This window comes from Botrytis byssoidea, assembly GCF_014898295.1.
Source record: "Botrytis byssoidea strain MUCL 94 chromosome Unknown BBYS_041, whole genome shotgun sequence".
Taxonomy (NCBI): domain Eukaryota; kingdom Fungi; phylum Ascomycota; class Leotiomycetes; order Helotiales; family Sclerotiniaceae; genus Botrytis; species Botrytis byssoidea.
Window position 1 is genome coordinate 20,793 of NW_024065882.1, and position 22,141 is coordinate 42,933.

General features: G+C 41.1%; 7 protein-coding genes across 7 annotated transcripts; 4 read left to right on the forward strand and 3 right to left on the reverse strand.

Moving 5' to 3' along the window:
* Positions 1-581: 581 nt before the first annotated feature.
* Positions 582-1,449, forward strand: EAE97_011738 (uncharacterized protein; the record flags this gene model as incomplete). Its single annotated transcript, XM_038882253.1, has 3 exons — positions 582-786; positions 852-1,156; positions 1,249-1,449. 3 exons carry the CDS (start codon positions 582-584, stop codon positions 1,447-1,449), a joined length of 711 nt encoding a protein of 236 aa, XP_038726863.1.
* Positions 1,450-2,034: 585 nt separating this feature from the next.
* On the reverse strand, positions 2,035-2,702 carry EAE97_011739 (uncharacterized protein; the record flags this gene model as incomplete). The annotated part of the gene is made up of 2 exons (XM_038882254.1): positions 2,035-2,395; positions 2,494-2,702. 2 exons carry the CDS (start codon positions 2,700-2,702, stop codon positions 2,035-2,037), a joined length of 570 nt encoding a protein of 189 aa, XP_038726864.1.
* A 1,448-nt stretch (positions 2,703-4,150) lies between these two features.
* On the reverse strand, positions 4,151-6,929 carry EAE97_011740 (uncharacterized protein; the record flags this gene model as incomplete). The annotated part of the gene is made up of 7 exons (XM_038882255.1): positions 4,151-4,250; positions 4,303-6,325; positions 6,388-6,521; positions 6,574-6,679; positions 6,732-6,770; positions 6,821-6,843; positions 6,892-6,929. The coding sequence occupies 7 exons, from the start codon at positions 6,927-6,929 to the stop codon at positions 4,151-4,153; spliced, it is 2,463 nt and encodes an 820-aa protein (XP_038726865.1).
* A 1,236-nt stretch (positions 6,930-8,165) lies between these two features.
* Positions 8,166-8,968, reverse strand: EAE97_011741 (uncharacterized protein; the record flags this gene model as incomplete). Its single annotated transcript, XM_038882256.1, has 4 exons — positions 8,166-8,339; positions 8,394-8,481; positions 8,589-8,845; positions 8,903-8,968. The coding sequence occupies 4 exons, from the start codon at positions 8,966-8,968 to the stop codon at positions 8,166-8,168; spliced, it is 585 nt and encodes a 194-aa protein (XP_038726866.1).
* A 1,068-nt stretch (positions 8,969-10,036) lies between these two features.
* Positions 10,037-11,064, forward strand: EAE97_011742 (uncharacterized protein; the record flags this gene model as incomplete). Its single annotated transcript, XM_038882257.1, has 3 exons — positions 10,037-10,431; positions 10,660-10,718; positions 10,820-11,064. The coding sequence occupies 3 exons, from the start codon at positions 10,037-10,039 to the stop codon at positions 11,062-11,064; spliced, it is 699 nt and encodes a 232-aa protein (XP_038726867.1).
* Positions 11,065-12,561: 1,497 nt separating this feature from the next.
* On the forward strand, positions 12,562-15,197 carry EAE97_011743 (uncharacterized protein; the record flags this gene model as incomplete). The annotated part of the gene is made up of 10 exons (XM_038882258.1): positions 12,562-12,639; positions 12,693-12,882; positions 12,944-13,187; positions 13,237-13,342; positions 13,410-13,477; positions 13,536-13,624; positions 13,679-14,029; positions 14,112-14,434; positions 14,505-14,659; positions 14,786-15,197. 10 exons carry the CDS (start codon positions 12,562-12,564, stop codon positions 15,195-15,197), a joined length of 2,016 nt encoding a protein of 671 aa, XP_038726868.1.
* Positions 15,198-18,961: 3,764 nt separating this feature from the next.
* On the forward strand, positions 18,962-19,651 carry EAE97_011744 (uncharacterized protein; the record flags this gene model as incomplete). The annotated part of the gene is made up of 1 exon (XM_038882259.1): positions 18,962-19,651. The coding sequence occupies one exon, from the start codon at positions 18,962-18,964 to the stop codon at positions 19,649-19,651; it is 690 nt and encodes a 229-aa protein (XP_038726869.1).
* Between the last annotated feature and the right edge of the window lie 2,490 nt (positions 19,652-22,141).

Sequence of the window (22,141 nt, forward strand, 5' to 3'; positions counted from 1 at the left end):
ACCACGGGGTAATGCCCGAGTAAAGATTGCAGGACCAAGTTCATCGCTCCAATTGCTTTCGCTTTCAGGTCGGTACTAAGTAGTATACGTCCCGATACTGCATGTACCCGATGCTAGTACAGTGAATCCTCAAGGGATGTCCGACTGTGATCTTTCTCTTAGCTACCAACATTATCTTGCTGAGATAGCACTCCAGCTGGTCGTGTGGTATAAATCTGGCCAGCTTGATTATGGAGCAAGAGGAGTTATTCCGTTCGTATTCACAAATTGTTTCTTCACCCCCCTCCACCTTTGAAAGATAGCACGAATTAAGTCGCAGCCTCCCTAGAGCATGCCAATGAAAGGTTTGGAATCTCGTTCCAAGAAGAGCAGTCACTCTCCGATATGTTTTATGGATCTATACGAATTCAACAGCGCGAAGATATTTCTCCTCGAGTGAGGTGCAGGAGCTCCGAATACTCCGCAGATTCGTGACTATATAAGAGCCATGATGCCATACTGAATGACCACCATCTTCATCCTCTGGCACGCATCAAAGACTCGGTTTTATCTACACACAGCATCGAATCCAATCATTCAATATGGTCGCCACACTTAAGCTTGTAAGCCTCATGGCTATCCTCCCCTCCGCTCTCGCATGCCTAGGTTACTCCGGAGGAATTCCCAGAGCAACTTCGACAAAGACTAACAGCAAAGTCATCGAAATTGCTGCTGGAACCACCTTTGACGGTGGCTGGGCAAGATACGATCGTGGATCCGGTGCTTGCGGTGGACAAACTGAAGGAGGTAAGTAACACAACTACTCCAACACATTCAAATTCCCCAAAAATGAGACTAACACTCCTCATCAGGCGACTCTGACGCCGTATTTCTCCTCCACCCCGGAGCAACTCTCCAAAACGTCATCATCGGCAAAAACCAAGCTGAAGGCGTTCACTGTGCTGGAGCTTGCACTCTCAAATTCGTCTGGTTCGAAGACGTATGCGAGGATGCCATTTCCATCAAGAAGGACAAGGCAGGTGATCAATCATGGATTATAGGAGGCGGAGCATATCATGCCTCTGATAAAGTCGTGCAACACAACGGATGTGGAACTGTCAACATCATCAACTTCTACGTTGAGGATTATGGAAAGTTGTACCGAAGTTGCGGAAACGTGAGTTTTGCTTTCCACCTGTGATATTTTTCTTCCCGTTTATTTGTATTCTCTCGCTTCTTTTACAATGGCTTGACTAACTTTCTCATCAGTGCTCATCCCAATGCAAGCGCAATGTCTACATTGAAGGCACGACTGCTGTCAACGGTGGTATTCTTGCTGGTATCAACTCTAACTACGGAGACACGGCCACGTTGAAGAATGTCTGTTATGATACTGCCCACGCATGCCAGATGTTCACTGGAAACAACAAAGGCGATGAGCCCACTAAGGCCGGATACTGCAGTGGATAATTTTTTCCAGATGAAAATTATAAGTGGTGGAGTTAAGAAGGATCTAGATGGTGTTGGTCAAAGAATGATGGATGGACTTTTGGGCGATGGTTGAAGGGTGATTGATATTGCTGTTGTCATTGTTGTATATTTTCCTGTGAATATTTTTGAGAACCGATTGAGTTCTGTACATACAGTAGAAAGAAATACTTATCTATACTACTTCATTTATTCCACCGTGCACATATCATGATCACATAGCATAGTCCTTGCTTTGAAAACCCAATAGAACATAAGAATTGTTCTAACATCCCTAGAAACTCGCTCTGTGATCGAAATGCAAAAAGGTAAACCCCATGCTCCGAATTCATGAAAACGATTGAATCAGTCAATAAAAGTACTATATACCACTTGATCTAACAAATCTTCATCATTCATTACATCCGCTCATTATTCAATAGAAATTAATCAATCAATTATAGCATGTCTCATTCCCAAAAATTAGCTCATACCCAACATCCCTCACATTAAGTATACTCGCCCCTTCATACCCCATTAAGCACACAACCCCTTCTGCCTCTTTTCGCTGTCGCCCTCAAACCTCTCTTACAAAAATGCAGCACCCACAGCAGCAATACCCCCAAGAACCGCCATCATCCCGTTAACACCCACAACTCTCTCCCCAGCTCCACTACTCTGATTGCTACCCGTTGACTCTGCTGCACTCGCCGTGTTACTAGATGAGCTTCCTCCAGTCGTCTGCGCCTTCGCAGTAGTTGTTCCACTTCCACTTCCTGCTCCCGTTGCCGTCGCTGTCGCATCACTTGCAGTGGAAGTCGTAGACCAATCTTTTGAGATTGCAGAGGATGTAGTAGTTGATGCGTAGGCCACGGCATCATTACAATAGGCTTGTTTATTGGCGAGAACTCCTGTGTAGCCTGTGTCGTTCGGACACACATTATAGCAGCTATTAGACAGATGAATTAGTCAGGGTCCGGATCGATTATAATGCAAAGGACAGATGAAGGAAACTCAGAAGATAGAGTGGAAGAAGGGAAGACATACGTCAAGACTGAATTCCAACTCGTGCACAAACAAAGATAGTCGGTAGATTGGCACGCCTGGGCAATGGCCGTTGTCGAATTCACACATGCTTCAAGAACATTCTGTGCCTCACAAGCACCAGAGAAACCACCTGTAGCTGCTAATGTAGTCGTAGCAGCAGCATAGGAAACCAAGGCCGCGAAAGGAAGAGTTGCTTTTGAGAAGTGCATTTTTGAAGTTAAGTTTGACGTTGTAGGGATGTAGAATAGATGCAAATAGATGTACGAGTATGAAAGTAAGTGCGAGTACTAGACAGGTATTATATGCGAGAGTAGTGTAGTATGCGTTGTTTGTATAACTTCACAATGATCAATTGATCCAACGGTGTAATATACGCGGTACAGAGAAAACAAAGCAGAAAAAAAGAAGAGACTTCATAACAACGCGCATACATCCCATATAAATATACAAACCGTCTCCTTCCTTTTCACCGTCCAAAAGCCAAACTCCCCCGTGTGACCAACCAAGACATTCCAACCAAAAGCAAAAGAAACTCCCCGGACAACCAATATATCACAATCTTCAGAATGATCTTCGGACTGCTTCCCCATGCTTCTTTTTAAGCATATCCCGCATTGATATTGCCCCAAAATACCTAGCGTTTCATTGGTGCACTTCCGAAAATAGCCTAGTCTCTGTGTACATAGACGACTTTAGGTTGCATGTTTCAGGGGTCGCCGAGCAACCGTGTTGCCCACGTAGTTCAATATGCCATGCATATTTCTACTTCTAACGTACCTCACTACATATACGAAGTAATTGTTACCGTTGGTCGAATCAATAACACAAATAAACGTTTGAAGCGGAATCGTTCAGATGCATGTATGTATGCATTGCATTAAGCACTTCACGGACCAGAAACCTCTAAGTGAAGAAGCGGCCCGAAGCAGAAGTCTAGAGATCTACATCAATTAGAGACACAAACAACCACTAAAGAATACTAGTTTCGATAACTTTGATTTAATGCTCGTGTCGTGCTCGTTCTACACTCTACCCATCCACCGTGATTATGTTCCAACACTTGCTCTCTGATAAGTTTATTCATCAAGTCTTGACAGCATGCTTCGCACTATCTTTTTGATTGCCAGACCTATAATTTAGACCTGGAATGCCCTCAACAAAGTATGCTTTCGAAATTTATTGCTCGAAACAAGTGCTCGTGATCAAGATCTGGTTACTAGTAAGCTGTCATTGTATCTTGTATCTCTAATCTTTGGCAAATGCGGCCTACCATACAAAAGTTTGTACGGGGGGCTACACCCAAGCCCTAAATCTTACTCAATGTTCTCTTCATATTTGATTGGAGATGGTACATCAAGAAAAACCATCACGAGTAAATCAATGCGGTAACGAATGATAATTCTCTCTAATGCAATACCCACTAAATACAAGGTCATCAGATACTTTGAGCTGGGTTTGTTTTCTTTCGATTAATGTATCAATCGTTACAATGCATTTCCTAACGAGACTTGAGCCATGAGACGGCTATTTATTCCGGATAATAATTCATACCTCCAATCCATTCCAGGTAATATAAAAGTTGAGAAACCTGGACCTCCCTCAGCTTGTATAGAAAATAACACCATGCAGAACCAATGAAACCCTTCCAAAACATAAATCACTCCTGTCCAAATCCCATTGTCTCTTCTACTGCCATCGTCAATTTGGTTTGCAACTGCTCAAGGTTCTTGTATGGTGGAAGATCCAGTCGGTTGAAACTATTTCATACTGTTAGTACGTACGATATCTAGAAGTTTAGAGGTAGCTTACCAGGTGTGAGATTTTGGTAAATTGTTCGGCTCTCCTTGCTTTTCAATTGTGAATCTTCTCGGCCCATCACTACCTTGAAGATCTTTGAATCCATTGACGGGAATACGAGAAGTACCAGTGGCAAATTGAAGAAGGCGAGACTTCTGTTCTCCATCCCAGCTGCGGATCGTTTGCCAGAAAAACTTAATGACCTCATCAGATTCTGTGTATCCTCTATAGTCCGTGTGCTTCTTCCAATCGTCAACATCAATTTCCGCAATACCACCAATCAACAACTCGAGCTCTCTTTCGTCAAAGACATTAACAAGCTCGGCTGGAATAAGCTCATGGAAACCGGTGATGAAAGCTTGGAATTGCTCATCAATTCGTTTTTGAATCCTCCATTTGACCATCAAATCAACATACTCTTTTTTATTCTCATCTGTGACTTCAATATCTCTTCCGCCCGGTTTAAGGTCTTCGACGTTTGTAACACCAAATCTCTCATCTTCTGTCGAGAATGTCTGGTCTAGAACACCTTCAATTGGATTATCCAACATCCATTGAAGACTTCGATGGAAATCGGCATCAACTCCCTCCATATCTTGAAGGGAGACAGCCTTATTAAGCATCATTTTGTACAGGGCACCAATGAAAAATGCATCCAAGAATCGGCGATGGAAGATGGCCAAACCAACCACTCTGCCAATAAATTTGAAGTAGTTAAGATGTTCTGGGTTAATTCCGGAGTGGGGGTTAATTTGAAGAGTATAGTTGTCGTGAGCAGAGTATTCGAATAAACAATAGAAAGGGTTGAACATTTCATGAGAAAGAAGGAAGAAGAATTCTCTCGACAATCCACCATAGTCGAGACCATCCTCACCATCAAATTTAATCATAAGGCGTTTCTTTAAATCAGTGGCAGATTGACGCATAATTTCGGCGTAAGAATCCTCGAAAATATGTGATCTTCGAATCTTAACATGGCATTGACCGGAGAGAATTCGTAAGGCTGGTTGTGAACGGAAGTAGATAAGCTTTCTTCTGAAATCACGCTTGTATTGCGGTACGTTCTGATCCAGCGAAGAGGGCAGTCGAGGGTCATCCCAGGTAGTGGTTTTGGTGTTGTGATCCACAAAGTAGACTCTTGCAGTATTTGTGAGTCTCATTTCCCAGCCACTTGGCAGAGGACCAAGTTGTGAAACTGGTTGTTGTTGAATGGTATTGTTGGCATTTTGACCCCCATACATGCGGATATATTGTTGACGCCTAGGGTCTACCCAAGTTGTGGTTCGGGTATTGTGATCCACGAAATAAGGACGACCCTCGGGAGTATGTCTTTGTTCCCAGAGTGGTGGAAGTTCTCCGGTTCCTGCAGTCGTGGCTCCAGTAGCCATCATCGTAGTCGCAGCAGCGGTGTTAGCACTACTGCTTGCTTGTTGCTGCGCCAAATTTGGTGAATTGGCACCGGTGCGATCTTCAGGTAGAGTTCTGTTCTGATGTCGTTGACGTTCCACTTGAGTATTAGCATTTCTCTCGTCCTGCCTTGTCTCGGTCGTCCCTGATGCAGATGGTCGATTCCAACTTGTAGATCTTGTGTTGTGGTCGACATAATAGGTTCGTCCCAAGTTATCTTCCCGCCTTTCCCATCCAGCTGGCAATCTACCCTGAGCATCCTCGAATGAGCTCAAACCGTTTCGATGTCCTGCACCTGCGCTAGCCGTAGGTGCGTTGCTTCCGCCGCTGCCTGCAGCGGGTGCATGTCCGGGGGTTGGTCCATTGGAGAGAGCTCCGTTAGCCATAACGACTCCTTGTGGCTGAGGGGTATGAGAAGCAGGCGAAGAAGCAGAGTTTGAGAAACCAGAAACGGAGCCAGTTGGAGTGTGGATTGAAGGTCGGTTGCTTGACGTTGAATGGCCGTTCGTGGGCGGGGCGAGGCTACCTCCTCTTGGAGGGCCATCCAGATTTGTGGAAAGACTTATAATAAGTTTTCCATGTACTACAAGATTATCCGTCGATTTTTTCAGATCTCGGGTGAGCATTTCTGTGTGATTAAATATAAGCTCCCAAACGTGAATGGCGTCAAAGAGAAATATCACGACTCACGATCTTGGGGCGATGAAAAATCGATGACGTCTCCAACACGAACGTTTATTACTCCCAAGAACCCTTGGTCCTTCTTCTTGAACTTTTTCTGGTCAAATATCTGTACTGCCAATATACTATCTTCGTTCGCACGCCTAAAAAGAAATCAGCCCAGATTCTTTCCTGTAGAGGATACTCCATATTCACAGGTCGAAAATCTCGTTCCAGTATGGATTCAGAGTCCTTTTGATAACAGCGGTCGTCTTCGTCTGCTCGCCACTCAATGTCGCAACTGCAAAAGGGTCGGGAAATCCTAAGTCACACGATTAACACGGTTATCTTCTGGGAGGATTCGGTATTCCTACTGAAAACATCACGCTTGTACAAGCCGTCGGCAGCAATGACTGTGGATGATTAGTATATCGACTGACATTCAATTGCCGAACAAGCCTACTAGTTAATCGCAGGTTGGGCTGCCTATAGATCTGTCAGTGTTATTCTTGTATGACAGAGTTCCAAACGTACGCTGGAAGGCTTGAGTCTATTCTACTACTGCTGGCCATCGTGAAGGTTCGCCAGAGATGGCGGGATCGTTCTTAGGGCGTCAATAATAGATAACAGTAGAATAGTATGGCAGAACACTTTTGACGTTCCCTGGGTTTCAAGGTTGGCCGTGGTGGAAGCTTTGCGCTTGTGTCGATTTGGGGCTGTGTTAAGTAGAGCTGCAAAAGCCCCCTTACACCCAAATTATGAATCTGACAGGTTTTGCGATAATCGTTATCGATTCAAGGATTCGTCATACATGAAGGAAAGATAATGAAGAGATATTCATAAAAGGGGGGTTCAATGAATTGATTGAGAAGAGGAATGGAGTTTGGTCAATCAAATCGTCAAGGCGGCACAGAATGCCCCCGCTAATAAGGTTGATGCTTCCTCAGGCAAGAATTGATAATCATCCACCTATTTTTATACTTCACGTCATACCTTTTTAGCCAGACTTCCAGGTTCTCTACCGTCAAATGAAGAGACCCAATATTCATGAATCAAGGACGTTTTTTTTAACTGTATTCGTGGATATGATGGCAATTTGCTTCTTTTGTACCAAGGAGTTAATGAGGGTTGCAGAGATTCATTTGACATGACAAAGATCAGGTCAGATTCTTCCAGGATACGGAATCCTTGAGCATATCGTATACAAAAAACAATGTACCCCCCCCGGCACGTGAGTAAGTAGTGTTTAGTGTGATATCTCAAGGTAAGGAAAGAGCCTCTTTCACATTGGGTAATCTGGGAACGGCGATAAAACATGAAAGAACAAGGCGATTTGGTATAAGTAGCATTGGGAAGAAATTCGAATCCATGGCAGTCAAACTTATTCGTGCAGGCCCTGGACCCCTTCACAGCATAAAGTGTATCTTCGGTTGTGATGGAACCTCTCGTTTTGATTAAACAGCAGTTATATATACGATAGAACACGCGAGCACTACATCACTACTTGCCTAGTAATCGTCAATTCTGTGCAATCATATTCTTTGTATACATTCAAATTCTGCTGTACAGATTTATGGTTGACTATTCATTCATGATCAATGAATTCCAAATGGAGAATTGAAAGAAAACCATATGTTCAAGATAAACGCCGTGGTAATTTCATGAATAAATCGCTTCTCGAATGAATGTTTGATAATTCAAGAAATGGATTTCCCCCAAATTCCCAATTTTAATGCTATCACTTCAGCAGCCCTCCCCATCTTATCATGTGCTAGAGTAAAGAAGACTCATGCAAAAGTTTTCGTGGCTTAATATGGTGTGAAACCTCTGCCACGGTTGCCTCTGTATCCTCCACGGTAACCTCCACGAGGAGAATAACCGCCACCACGTCCACCACCGAAGAAGCCGCCACGACCTCTTCCGCCTCCTCTTCCACCCCTGCCACGTTGCATTCCGGGAACATTGGTACGCTTGGGGACAACCTGTAATAGGAATGAGCTTAAAGAGCAGGGAAATGCACGAGAAAGAAGGTTTACCTTGAGGTTGCGACCCTTGAACACGCTCTCGTTGAGAACCAAAGCTTGTGCAACAAGACTTGGCTCAGTAAACTCTACATACGCATACCTGCATTAACCTAGATTAGCATCCTTCTCTTGCCAGGTAGCGTTTATCACAATGACACTCGACACAATCCGTCGAGGTTTTAAGGAGCCAAATTTCGTAGAACGCACCCCTTGGGATGACCGGTAAACTTGTCAAGCAAGATAGTTACACGGTTAATAGATCCGCAGCTTTGGAAGTGAGCTTGAATATCTTCTGGAGAAGCAGAGTAATCGACGTTTCCGACAAAGATACTGCGACTATCGATATCCTCCTTGTCTTCTCTAAGATCAGTGCTTTGTTGATCGAGAGTTGCCTGCATTTCTCTAAGTTTGGCAGCCTCCTCTTCCATCTCTGCAACACGGCGCTTCATGGCCGAGATCTCCTCCTAGAGTGACTGTCAACAATTGGTTCTCGATACAGGGTCTTTCACCTTTGAATGTACCTCATCATTATTATCATCCTCGCCAGCCATAACCTGATCTTGAAGCTTTGGATCGGTGTCTGCCATGATTTGATCGCTTGAGATAGTGTTGCTGCACTTGTGCAATGTTGTAAAATTTTCAAGTAGATGGATCCTCGAGCAAGGTCGAAGGGAGGATGTTGATGGAGAGGAGAAGGTTGCGCTTCTGAAAGAAATCTTATTAGCAAGAATTTTAATAATTGTAAACTACCTAGGTAGTCACTGGAGATTGCGCAATCTTATCACAGAATGGATCTGAAAGTGAATTGATCTGCTAGCATGATCTTGCATTTCATCCGATGATAACTCAAGCTGTTGCCAGACAATTCTCGAATTTTGGAGAGTGAATGTCATTAAGCCATTGAGCTGCTTAAAGAAATGAAAGGGCATCATTGTACTAATGGTAAGGCTTGAGAATAACTTACCGAAACTTTTAAATGGTCAAAGAATACAGAATGCAAAGGTTTCAAATGGAAAATAAATATATTGAGGTCGAGGTTGAGGTTGGTTGAGGTTATTCACAAATCGTCTAGACTTCCACAAGGCTACCACACATGGCTACAGCCAGCTCTGTTGCTACCCGTCCACGCCATCGTTCAAGCGCTTGGATAGGTAGGTCGGCTAATTCGGATTCTGCACTCGCTCGTGGAAGGATCTCTAAGGTTACCGCCGCCTGCCAAAGTGATAAGCAATGCCAAGCCCTTAGCTAGCATTTTAACATTTTGAATGCGCTTGAAGATTGTCTTCAAATGGATTCTGGCTACCAGGTAATGCTTTCCTTGATCAAATCAATAAGATGAATGAAAGGCATCCACGGGTATCAACGAGAATAAACATGCTTTGCTCCACCATTACGATAAGAGCGGCGCATACACCGCAACCAGACCTCAGATTCAACTCTGTACAATCACATGTTCCTCCCATTCGAAATTCCAATCCAAAATTGGAGTCACTTGAGCTTTGCAAGTACACCGTAATTTCTCTTCCTTCAACCAGACTTCTTCATACCTCCAACGACAAGTATTATCGAACATCAAAAGAACGATAGCATTGCCTTTGGAAGTGGAGGGCAATTGAGCTTCTATTAAGATTAGAAAAAACGATCGAATCAACAACATGTCTCGACGCAACTCAGACATTTCCGAACATGCTCCTCTAATACGTGCCTCTTCTCAACCCATTTCCATTGCCTCTGGGCCCTCCTATCACCATATACCGCACCCTTCTTTTTTCCGGAAGCTCTCAAATAGCTACCGAAGGTCTCAAAATTTCGCGAAGAGCTTCCTATCCTCTCGCGCTCAACACTACACCGTTCTTCTCCTTGTTGCATGCGACTTAATTAGCATTATTTCGGATATAATCATAAATCTCTATCAATGCGACAACGACAAGGAAGGCAAGACGGATCCAATTTGGAACGAAGTGAGAGATGGGTTGGGAATTGCTGGGTTGATATTCAGTTGCTTGTTCATGGTGGAATTGATTGCTAGCGTTTGGGCTTTCGGTTTGAGGTGTGTATCTTCAATTAGGCTTTTTGGAAACCGGGGCTTTTTGGCTTTGGAAATCAAACCTCTTTACAAGACTTGGCGTGCCTGTCAATCCGCCGCTGAATTTCCGTCTCACATGTCTTCACGTCTACTTCTGTTCTAATCCTACTTTTTTTCACGTTGAATTCCACTCCTGCGAATTACATTGTTCTTCTATGACTGTTATTACCTTAGCTAACAAGATCCATTCAGCTATTTTCGTAGCAAATTTCACTGCTTTGATGCTACTATAATTGTTGCCGGATTCGTTGGTATGTACTATTTCTGTATTTCTTTCTACTCCATATACATTTCTCTCACACCATCGCATTACACCTCTATCCTGTTCCCAAACTAAACCCTTTCCGTCTAGTTGATGTGCTACTTCATGGTGTCCTTGAAGAAGTCGCCTCACTTGTGATTATTCTCCGTCTCTGGCGTTTCTTCAAAATCATCGAAGAATTCAGTGTTGGCGCTCAGGAACAGATGGATGGATTGGAAGAAAGAATTGAACAGCTTGAGATGGAAAATAGAGAATTGAAAAAACAGCTTAGAAAGAGAAAAGATGGTGTCGAGGATTTGGAGAATGGAGAGGGTGGCTTAGAGTCGGATAATTAATGGCCATCTGAATGATAGATTCGTTACCCGGTGAAAATGGAGATGGCTGCATTTATGAAGGTGTGAGTATATACCCGAACAGAGCACTCTGTAGATGAAGAAGAGATAACTCTTTTGCTATAAATCTAGATCGAAAGCTCACCTCCACAGTCAATTTCATTGTTGACTTAAGCGTTCGAGTCTGTTAGTTTGTACCTTCTACAGCACCATTATTTTGATCGGAAATTTCAGCTGGACATGACTTTGCAGCCTTACAAATAGATGAATGGTGGAAAGAAGAAATGTCAATTATCATTGACTTGAAAGTTTCAGTCAACGGCAGAACTCATTTACTATGTAAAAATTGAAAACGATATCACCGGGGTAGATATCTTCCCGCAAATTAAAGGTTGACTTCATCCGTACGTCCGAAGGAAATTTCAGCGCGGAGGCAAATGCATGGTGTTACGATACTGTGATATTGTATCTGGCATTCAAAGACAGATGATGCTTGTGCAGTTGCACTGAGTCAGACCGAGTTGACAGAGATTGCATCCGGGAGTGTACATGTCCTGCCATGATAGTTTAGGGATTGCAACTCCAAATTCGAGCGCCTCCTTCGGGCCTCCTGTTTAGATTCATGAAATCTGACAAATGTGACTCAGTGTGATCAATTTGGGAACCGAGGCTCGTGTAGACTGTCGCCTTGAGCCCCAGAGCGGGCATTTCTGGTTCTTCAAGAGAAGCCGCGGTTACAAAATCAATGCATCCGGCGACGGCATATTCGAGCGTTGCAACCTTGACGAAAGATCCTTTGGGGCACCGAAAACTCTCCTATCATGATAGTCAAAGAAGCGCAATCATCAAGGGATAGGTACCCGGTCTGGCTTAATTTTATCCCCGAAGTTCTTCTGTATTAGTGTACGGTAGAGCATCCCCAAGGGGCTAAATTAACCCAAGCAGATAAAAAAAAAAGGTCCGAATTGCTAAAAGATGATGTGCGGTCATTAAATCGCCGGTGTAATATTATTCCAGGTGTGATTGTGTTGTGGCACAGCCCCTTGTCTTCTTCTCGTCTAACGGAAGGCCCCACTTACCTAGGCAGCCTCAATCGTTTAATATATCTTCATCACATCAAATGGTAAGCCATCACTCTTCAACACCTCAAAGGGGAAGAAATCCAATATTGACAAACGAGGCAACGCGGCGCATTGCACTTGCTCTCAGTTTGATTGCGACAAAGATCAGAATTTCACGATGATATTGATTCTGCCTTGACAGCGACGACGAGGGTATTTCATCCGAAATGAGGAGTCCCAGATTGGCAGGAAAAATGCCCATGTTCAAGCGAACTCAGCTTGGTGACTCGATCTCCAAGTATGCTGGATTTTTCGTATATATAGGCCGGTTTTCAGTCTCAATATTTCTGGTCACTCTTCAACTACACTTCGAGAAGCTTTAAACCGCGGAAGTTCTCCTTTATTGACTCAATCACTGCCTTTCAAATCTTACCACATGATGTTCCTTCGTGCAATCTTCACAATCCTACTGGCATCATGTCATGTACATGCCAAAGATGTTTTCGCCCACTTTTTGGTTCGTGCAACTGGCCCTTCTGAAATCTAACCCGCAACTAATGTGCTCCATAGGTTGGGAATGTTGCATCATGGACCACAACAAACTGGGTAGCAGATATCCAGCTTGCCCAAGCAGCTCATATTGATGCTTTTGCGCTCAATGTAGGATACGGAGATAGCTCGATTCCCAATTCTTTGGCAAATGCTTTCCTTGCTGCACAAACTACGGGATTCAAGTTGTTTATCTCATTCGATTATACAGGTTTGGTTTCTCTGGCCTATCTTTCTATTTTCATGGGTGTACTAAATATTTCCTTCACTAGGTGGCACTGCTCGTTGGCCAGAAGCCAACGTCATTAGCCTTCTTAATACTTATAAATCAAGCTCTGCTTATTACAAATATCTCGGAAAGCCATTTGTATCAACTTTCGAAGGGGTTGATAATACTGCCGATTGGACTACAATCAAAGCACAAACTGGCTGCTTTCTAGTGCCAAACTGGTCTTCATTGGGAGCACAAGCAGCAGTTGCCCGTGGAACTGCAGATGGATTGTTCAGTTGGAATGCGTATGTCCACACTTTTGGCAATATTCAACTTATTACTGACTTTGATTAGATGGCCTTGGGGTAACGAGGATATGAATGCATATACCGATGCTTCTTACTTTGTGTCCTTGAACCAAACAGGTGTCCCTATGCCATACATGATGCCTGTTTCACCTGTCAGTATTCTGATTATAATCACCATCAATAACGAGGATTTTCATTGCTAACCTCAGTGTTCTCTAGTGGTTCTATACAAACTTGCCAAATTACGACAAGAATTGGCTGTGGCGCGGGGATGATTTATGGTTCGAGTAAGATTTCTCGCTACACCACCAGCCCTGTTCAATAGCTAATATGACTTTCAAATAGCCGTTGGCAAGAAATTTTGTCCATTGACCCTCAACCAGAATGGGTACAAATCATCACATGGAATGATTATGGAGAGTCTCATTACATCGGTATGTCCTGTTCACGATCCCCAAAAGTTCCAATCTACTAATTCGCAATCTCAGGACCTCTTCACGAAGAAGAATATGCTTCTGTCTTTGACTCGATACATGGCGATGGTCCTTACAATTACGCCGATGGTATGACTCATGACGCATGGAGACAAACTCTGCCCTTTGTGATTGATACATACAAACACGGTATTGCTACCGTTAAGCAAGAAGTCGTCACAGCTTGGTATCGACTTACTTCAAAAGACAACAGCGCATGTAGTGATGGCGACACGACAGGGAATACTGCAAATCAGCTTCAGATTGAATTTTACCCAACAGATGTTGTCCAAGATAAGATATTCTACTCTGCGGTGCTTGCTGAAGCGGGAACTGTAACTGTTACAGTTGGCGGTGTTGATTTAGGTAAGTTTTAATGGCCTTTGAATAATGACACACCCCGCATTATCAAGGACAAAAGGCTAATTCGGACCCATTCTCTAAATAGGCGCCACTTGGACAGACACCCCCTCCGATGCCGTCGGAATATACCACGGAAGTGTAGCCTACGGTTCTCACACCGGAAATGTAATTGTCACAGTGCACACTCCATCTAGCGGCTCGATAATCTTCCAAGGAAATCCCATCGCTAACGACTGTTCCACTTGGAATGGCTACACAAATTACAACGCATACACAGGCTTCCAAACCGGTAGTGCTGTAACCGCCACACCTGCACTCAACATATCAGAACAAGTCTGTATTGCAGGATTTGGAGTGAATAATTTTGCAGGCCTTTGTTCTTTTGCTTGCGGATTGGGTTATTGTCCGGTATGTATCATGAGGGATTTCTTATAGCTTTCGCGAGAAAGATTTGGAATGGTGCTGATTGAGATGATAGTATACTGCATGCACATGCACAAATTATGGACCGCAACCGACTCGTCCAACTGCGGCGAATACACCAGGATATGGTACGATTGGATATCCTGCTCAAGGGTTAACTTCTGAATATCAAGGACTTTGCTCCTTCAATTGCTTCTTTGGGTATTGTCCGTAAGTGTAGTATTTCTTTATCATCTCTTCACATGATACTGGCATATCACTCTGTCATTGCATTCCATTCCCCCTCAAGCCTTCTGATAACCCAGCGTTTGATGAAACCACTAACAAATCCTCCAGACCCGGCGCGTGCGGCACCACAAACTACGGCGTAGTTCCCGAAACCGTCTCTCCCTTTATCCCTCCCGCCTGCGTTGGTGGAACCGGCGCCGATAACTTAGGCGGCTTATGCGGATATGCATGTCCCTACGGATACTGTCCAATCCGCAGCTGCACATGCACAACTCAAGGTGTGCTAAATCCACCCCTACCTGTTATTGACAGAGCTGGGACTGCGGCCCCGGGCTTGGATGATGAGTTGTATGATGGTCTGTGTAACTTCGCTTGTAGTAGGGGGTATTGTCCAGGTGGGGCTTGCGAGTATGTTACGGCGAGTAATGGGTTGTTTAAGAATGCGACGGCGGTTGTGAATGGAGGGTTTAGGAATGCGACAGTGGTTTCTAATGGTACGGTTGTGAGTGGTGGGAGATAATCTTGGTGAGGGAGATAAATTATAAGGGGGGTCCAAGAGTTGGATGTCAAAGTTTTTAGTACTGGGACTCGGGATTTGGAGTGGGTTATTATGCTAGTGGTTTGGAAAGGGTTTCTTGGGTTACATGTAAGGTTGGGATTGGTATATTGGGAAGATTAGCTTACTATTTGAATTAACTACTGCGAGTTTTTGTTTCTGATTGGTTTCTATTTTCACGTCTACTTCGATGAATCACTATTTGAACTATGCAAATTGAAGCTCGTTTAAATTGTATGTCTTTGTTGAAGCTATTGGGTTATGCTGTGTGAGCTCAACTTGGGGGCTGAGTATATGCATTTGTTGCTCAGCTAGGGAGGAGCTTGAAATTGACTAGGTGAATACTCCCCACGATTTTAATGATATCAGCATAGAGTAGTGCGCGCTTGGAACCTTGTGTTCTCTGGTTTACCCGACGACTCAACATTCAATGATAATTCAAGCACAATGTTTCATATTTCTCCTTTGTATTCTATTAGGTTGAGTTATGTCAATGTAAACAGATTTTCTACAGGTCATTTGTCGATTATTTTAAAGGTTTTATAGATAATCCATGAAGCGGGTAAGATCTCCAATGGATAACCTATAGAGCGCAAGAGTTATGCGCCGCCTAACTTAGACTGCATCTGTTTGAGAGTTCAACGTATGCATGTAAACGTATGGCTCTGACGAAAGTTCGACAGATAAGTCAGAAGTGCGAGCATGGTTGTGAGATACGCATGGCGCTTATGAAGCCTCGTCATGCAGATAGATCTTATCATACTCACTCTACCTTTCTATTTTCTCTATACAAGCTTTTCCTTTATATATCCTTTCCCTCTGCACATAATTTCCCTCTACGTGTCCTTTTCCTCTATACATTCCCCTCTTTTAAAAAAACTTTCTTCTCTATTAATCAGGAAAAAATGAAGAACTTGGAGCCTCACACGCATACACGACTTCAATCTCCTCGATATGTTCGTATCATTAAGCTTCTCCCTTCAGCAAAGCCACATGCGTCAATGTCATCTTGCAGAACTTAACATCGATAAATATACATCCCACGACTATCAAACTCCTGGACCTTATGAAGCTCTCTCGTACGTTTGGGGCTCTACGAATGGTTCGATACCCATCGGATGTGATGGCAAGGCTCTTCTCGTAACAGAAAACTGTCACAGTGCTCTGGTCCGCCTACGACGTCGGTTTCGGAGTCGAGCTCTCTGAATTGATTCTATTTGCATCGATCAGGAGAGAAGTAAACCATAGGAGGAAGAGCGCATTGTACAAATACAACTCATAGGTGAGATATATCGCATAGCTAGTTGTGTCATAATTTGGCTGTGACAATGCTCAGTCTCGACTAAGGGAATTTTGAGGATACTACAAGAAGGCGCAATATTGTACCTGTTATCTAAGATAATACGAAATAATTCATGTCATAGATGGAAGGAAGCTATTCTATGGAAATTCGACACTCAAATACGAGGTAATAGTCAATTCGAATCTCACGTATCTTGATGGACTTTAAATAATCGTTGATTGGAAGATACGAAACTTCATCGAAATTGGATTGAATTGCAGAATAATCCATGTTTTTCTCGCTGTTGGACCATTCAAGAAGTGGCCTTTTCCAGAAAATGCTTTGTCAAATGGGGATCATCCTCTATTCGGTGGCAGCTTTTGTTTTATGGGTTAAATGAAATGGAACCTCGAATACCTATAACGACTGGCGTCAATAGTGGTTGTTTCCCGGCCATTTACGTTCAGGAATTATTAAGAGTGCTCGTAAACCCAAACGGTGCCACGGTATCTCTCGTGACAAGGTGTGTCCGATTGTTATGAAGAATATCATTCGATTCAACTCCGCTCCCATGAACGGAACCACGAGATTGTTCGCGAGAATTAATCAATACAGAAATGATTCTCCTATCATCGGCATTAGAGTATGATGCAACAGTCCCCCATGACTAAATATTTTCTATGTATCCATTACTTGAATTTCGGGATATGGATCTCCCTCAGATCAATTACGATCAACCCTTTGAGATGTTATGTGGAGAAATGACTAGATGCTAGTTTAACTCATAATACAATCTTAACATCATCCTTCTACAGTCACCATGCACTTCTATTAGCCGAAACTCCACAAAACGCGTTTTTTTATGCATTACACTTCCACAATCACATTTTATTATTTTAATTATACTTTCAATTTATAATACACAATGTATTGAAGGTATACAAAATAATCCTTATAAGTATTTTACTCTATATACATAGCAAAATAATTAATAAGACAAAAAAAAGCTTCAGTTTCTATTGAATTATAAAGAATCTTGGATTCTCTTGCAGAATTATATAATATACTCTTTTATAAGATCTAATATATAATAATAATATATATCTACTATATATTAATTGATTTAAATTATATATTAAACAAAATAAATAAATATTATTACAATATATATAATTGTTTCCGAAAGCTATATATAAACAAGTTATTCAAGAGGTTAGGTTTAATTATAGTATTAAAATTATTAAAAGGATTTTGATCAAATATGGTATAACTAATTAAAGGTATAAAAAGAGATTAAAGCTTATATTAGTATATATTATTAAATAGTTTAAATAATGTTTAGCTTATAGGGGGTTAATAATTGAAGAATAGGGTTTAGTTGTATAATTAGATAAATACTTTGTAGAGTGGGAAAAGGAAAAAGATTAGAATAATGCTTTTATATTAGCTTTTAGAAATGAGATTCAGAAATGGTTGAAATATATAATATAAATAAGAATATAAAGATTATATATTAAGGAAACTTTTGGAATATTAAAAGAAGTAATTTATATATAATAAATAAAGATTTTGAGAATATAAAATATAAGTATAGCATCAAATCTTATCTTAAGATTCTTAAAATTAAAATAAACCTTATTTTCGAAAAACTTGATTTAAGGGATAAATTTATATAGAATAATACTTCTACTCATTATATCTATAAAATATAAAATTAATTTTTTAAAAAAAAGATCCCTTTATTAAAAAATTAACCTCCTTATTCTTCTAATTTCAATTCTATAGAATATATATAGTGGACTCTAAAAATAAGAATATATAAAATGTTTCCTAATATTATTATTAATAAAAGCAAATCAGAATATATTTATCAAAAGCTAGAGAATTGTTTACAAATAGCTTAGAATATATTAGATAAAGAATTATTTAACAATTTGGGAGCTAATATATCTTCTAGAATTGAGACTTATATTGTAATGAATAACTAATATATTAAATATTAATAAATTAAAAGTCAACAATAAAATAATTTTTATATATATCAATAATATAAAAATATATTATTCATTTATTCAAATTTGATAATTTTATAATTCTTGATTAATTTAATATTTAATATTGAAAAGGGTGATGCAATATGTGACACCATAAAATAAGCGGGGGGGCGGATATAAGTGGCCTAGTACTGTAGCTGCGCGACTTCCTAGTAGTGATTCACGTCTGCCGTCTTGGACACCCGGTTGGGGAATTCGACAGTCAGCGCTTGACTATAGACTAACCTTCCATAAGAGTGAGGTTGACAATCCTCGAGGGAAATCTTATAAGCGGAATGGTGCCTTAAACGGCTCTTCGCTAGATGATTCTCCCAGAAAAACAATCGGAGAACTTCAACTACGAGATCTGAGTCTGGGCTCTATTTCGCGTGTGCTAGTCTGCGATACTCATGATGATCTACCTCTACACCAATCAATACCTGATATTCTTAGGGGTCTTTAGAGCATGGTGTTGTGCTGTCGACGTTTCATATTTCTACTCTACACGCCAAGAATCTCAGGAAGCATTTAATCTTACAATATTCGCCGAGAATCAGAAGCATTTGGGGTCTACGGAGGTACACGAGAGTGTATTCGAGCTGCTATATGACTGGATGCTCTATCCAAATTGTCAGATTTTTGATCCAACACAGGCTCAAAAAGCTCATGAGCTTCTCCTGGAAATGGAAGGTGGGAGTGAACAGTTTGCGAAGGCTTTTGCTGAGATGGTTGCTTTCATGGGCACCCCCTTGATTGACGATCGGAGTTCCGACTTGAATCAAGTTTCCGATCACTTTAGAGAATTACTTATGGCTACTATTCCTGTACATATCCGATTAGAAGTGGCAAGTCTCACATTAAGACTCACCAATCTACAGAATAACTCTCTCTTTCTTCTTGACAGTTGCTACGGTTTAGCTGCCTACACAGCACGAGAAGGAGACGAAGTTTTCCTACTGAAAGGGCTAGACGTACCAGTCGTCTTACGACCTACTGGTGAGAATTACTCATTTATTGGTCCTTGCTCGTACATACATGGAGTTATGGAAGGTCAGAGGTGGCCGGAAGACGAATCTGAGCTGCAAGATCTCGTTCTTGTCTAGGCTTGTTTTAGACTAAAGTTTGGATTCGAGAATACGGTTCTACAAGTTTGGGATATAGTTTGGTACGGCATGATCTGTTTTTGGGCGAGCATCGTGGAATTTCAATTTATATAATGCGTGCGCATCGGTAATGAAGTAATATAACTTGTATTTTATTCCTATACATGCCATTATCATTCTTCAGAGTACTATTACGATTTTAGTAGACTCAATTTCTCTTCCCCTACTAACGTTCCTATAATTACACTGACTGTAAAAACACACATTTCTCTTTCTTCCATCATACCAATCCTATTCACATAATCATTGGATTCCATCTTTCAAGTGAGTAACTTGTGTTCTTTCTTTCAAATTCTTCAATCCAGACTCGCTTATTTCATTCATCCGAATGACACAACGCGAACGCGTTTTGCTAGTGTATACTGCGTTCTTTTTCTTCTCTTCTCTCCCCTCCTTCGGATATCGCTCCCTTTCTCCCTCTTAGTCTTTCTGTTCTCCAACATCTAGTATCTACATCCCTCTCCCTCGCTCACCCCTACCAGCTTCCTTGAGCTCCTCATTAACTTATTTCCGGTATCAAACCACTTCTTGATGCTTCAGTCAACTATCTCATACATTTTGCAAATTAATCATACAGATTTTCTGAGTAGTGGACAACAGAAATGTATTCATACTAACCCTCTACACTCATGTGTTACAATGAATTCTTTACCCTCAAGGCAGAGAACAACTCGATGTATCAAGAACTAAACTGCATCAACTGCTCACTTCCAAGAATATCACGATCTCGTCACTTTATACAGCCTGCGTAATCATGCCCCTACGACGTCTACCAGTTACCTACCATCAAGTACCCAGGTCCCTCACATCTACATCTATACCCGAAACCGAACCGAGCCAATGACTCAAACCGAGCCCCTACGTATGTAAAAACGAGAATTAAACATTCAGGAAGATTTGATGCTAATGTGTGACTACATTTATGGATACAGAACTCTTGAATACTATTCATCTATGTATTTATCCATCCATCTCTATGTGTCTACAGGTGTCTACATGTACCCACCTCATATACACACACTTAACACCAACTTTCCAGTTATCAACTAACTCGACTTAAAACTTATTTCCTACCCTTCTTTTTCTTTTTCTTTCCTACAGTACTAGTCAACTGCTATCAGCCCAAACTCATTTTCACACCAAAAATCAACATTTTACTATATTTTCAAATTATCACGGAGGGATAGCTATGTCTATTGGTCACTTTATCATATAATAGGTATGTATGGTGATAATAAACTAGATTGACTTGAGGTATGATCATAAGGATCATATCTACCTTATATACCCTGATTGGGCGACAAAGTCGCCTAATTAGGTATTAGGGTTCACATATGAATTGAATAGAAGACTATGTGGTGATCATAGGAATAGGCGCTTCGGAGGAGCGCCATGCTCAGTCACGTGTTGTTGCACAAGACGGTGAATTCCGTGACACAAATACTAAAATCTTTATGATATATGAATAAAATTCTTTCAAAATTTATTTTTATAGAGTTTTTATAATACAATTTGATATTTTCAAAAATTTAAAATCCTTAGAAATTTATATTATGAAAATTTATACGATTGAATTAAAATATCCAAAAAGTTGCTTGATTTTCGCTTATTTTACTAGTAAATCTCATTATTTTTAAATTAACACAACTTTGAATCTCTATAATTCGATCAATAAAATATTTAAAAAAATTAATCTTATTTTTATTTAATATTTTATAAAACTAAATCAATGGATATAAAAAATACTTCGATTTTATTATTAATTATTAAGAAATTCATAAATATAAATGATAAGTTTTGGTATGAAAACGTGTTTTGGCTGATAGCAGTTGGCACGTGCTGTAGTGTCCCCAAATCACCATTAAAATTTTCATCCAAGTTTTCCATCCAAAAATCTGCAAGGGAAATCCCACTGAGTAGGTACCTATCGAAACAAACTAATATGCTATAAGGAGCTATCTACCCACATCCTAAAACTCACTGCATACATACCCACTCAGCTAGCTAGATAACCACCTAGCTGCCTACGTAATAATGATATACTATTCAGTAATATTATACTATAATATACATCTATTTTAAAATAAGAATTGATTTATCAATCCACCAATCTGTTAATCTATCACCATTTCATTTCTATCTTCATCTTAACTTATTTTATTCCTTATATATAATGAATCAAGCTAGCTAGCTACTCTCCGTACTAGAGAATACTAGTAAATACCCATTCACAATTCGCTCCTTCTCCCCTTCTCTCCTTCTTTCCTTTTCTCATGTAGTGATAATTTCCCAGATCTCACATCACATTACATCACATCAGATAACTTCACACATAAAACTCCATCCATCCATCTCTCTATCCATCCCTCGACCTCCCCTCCACCCTATAACCCAATCCAAACCCGCGCCCAACCCAAAAAATCTCACTTC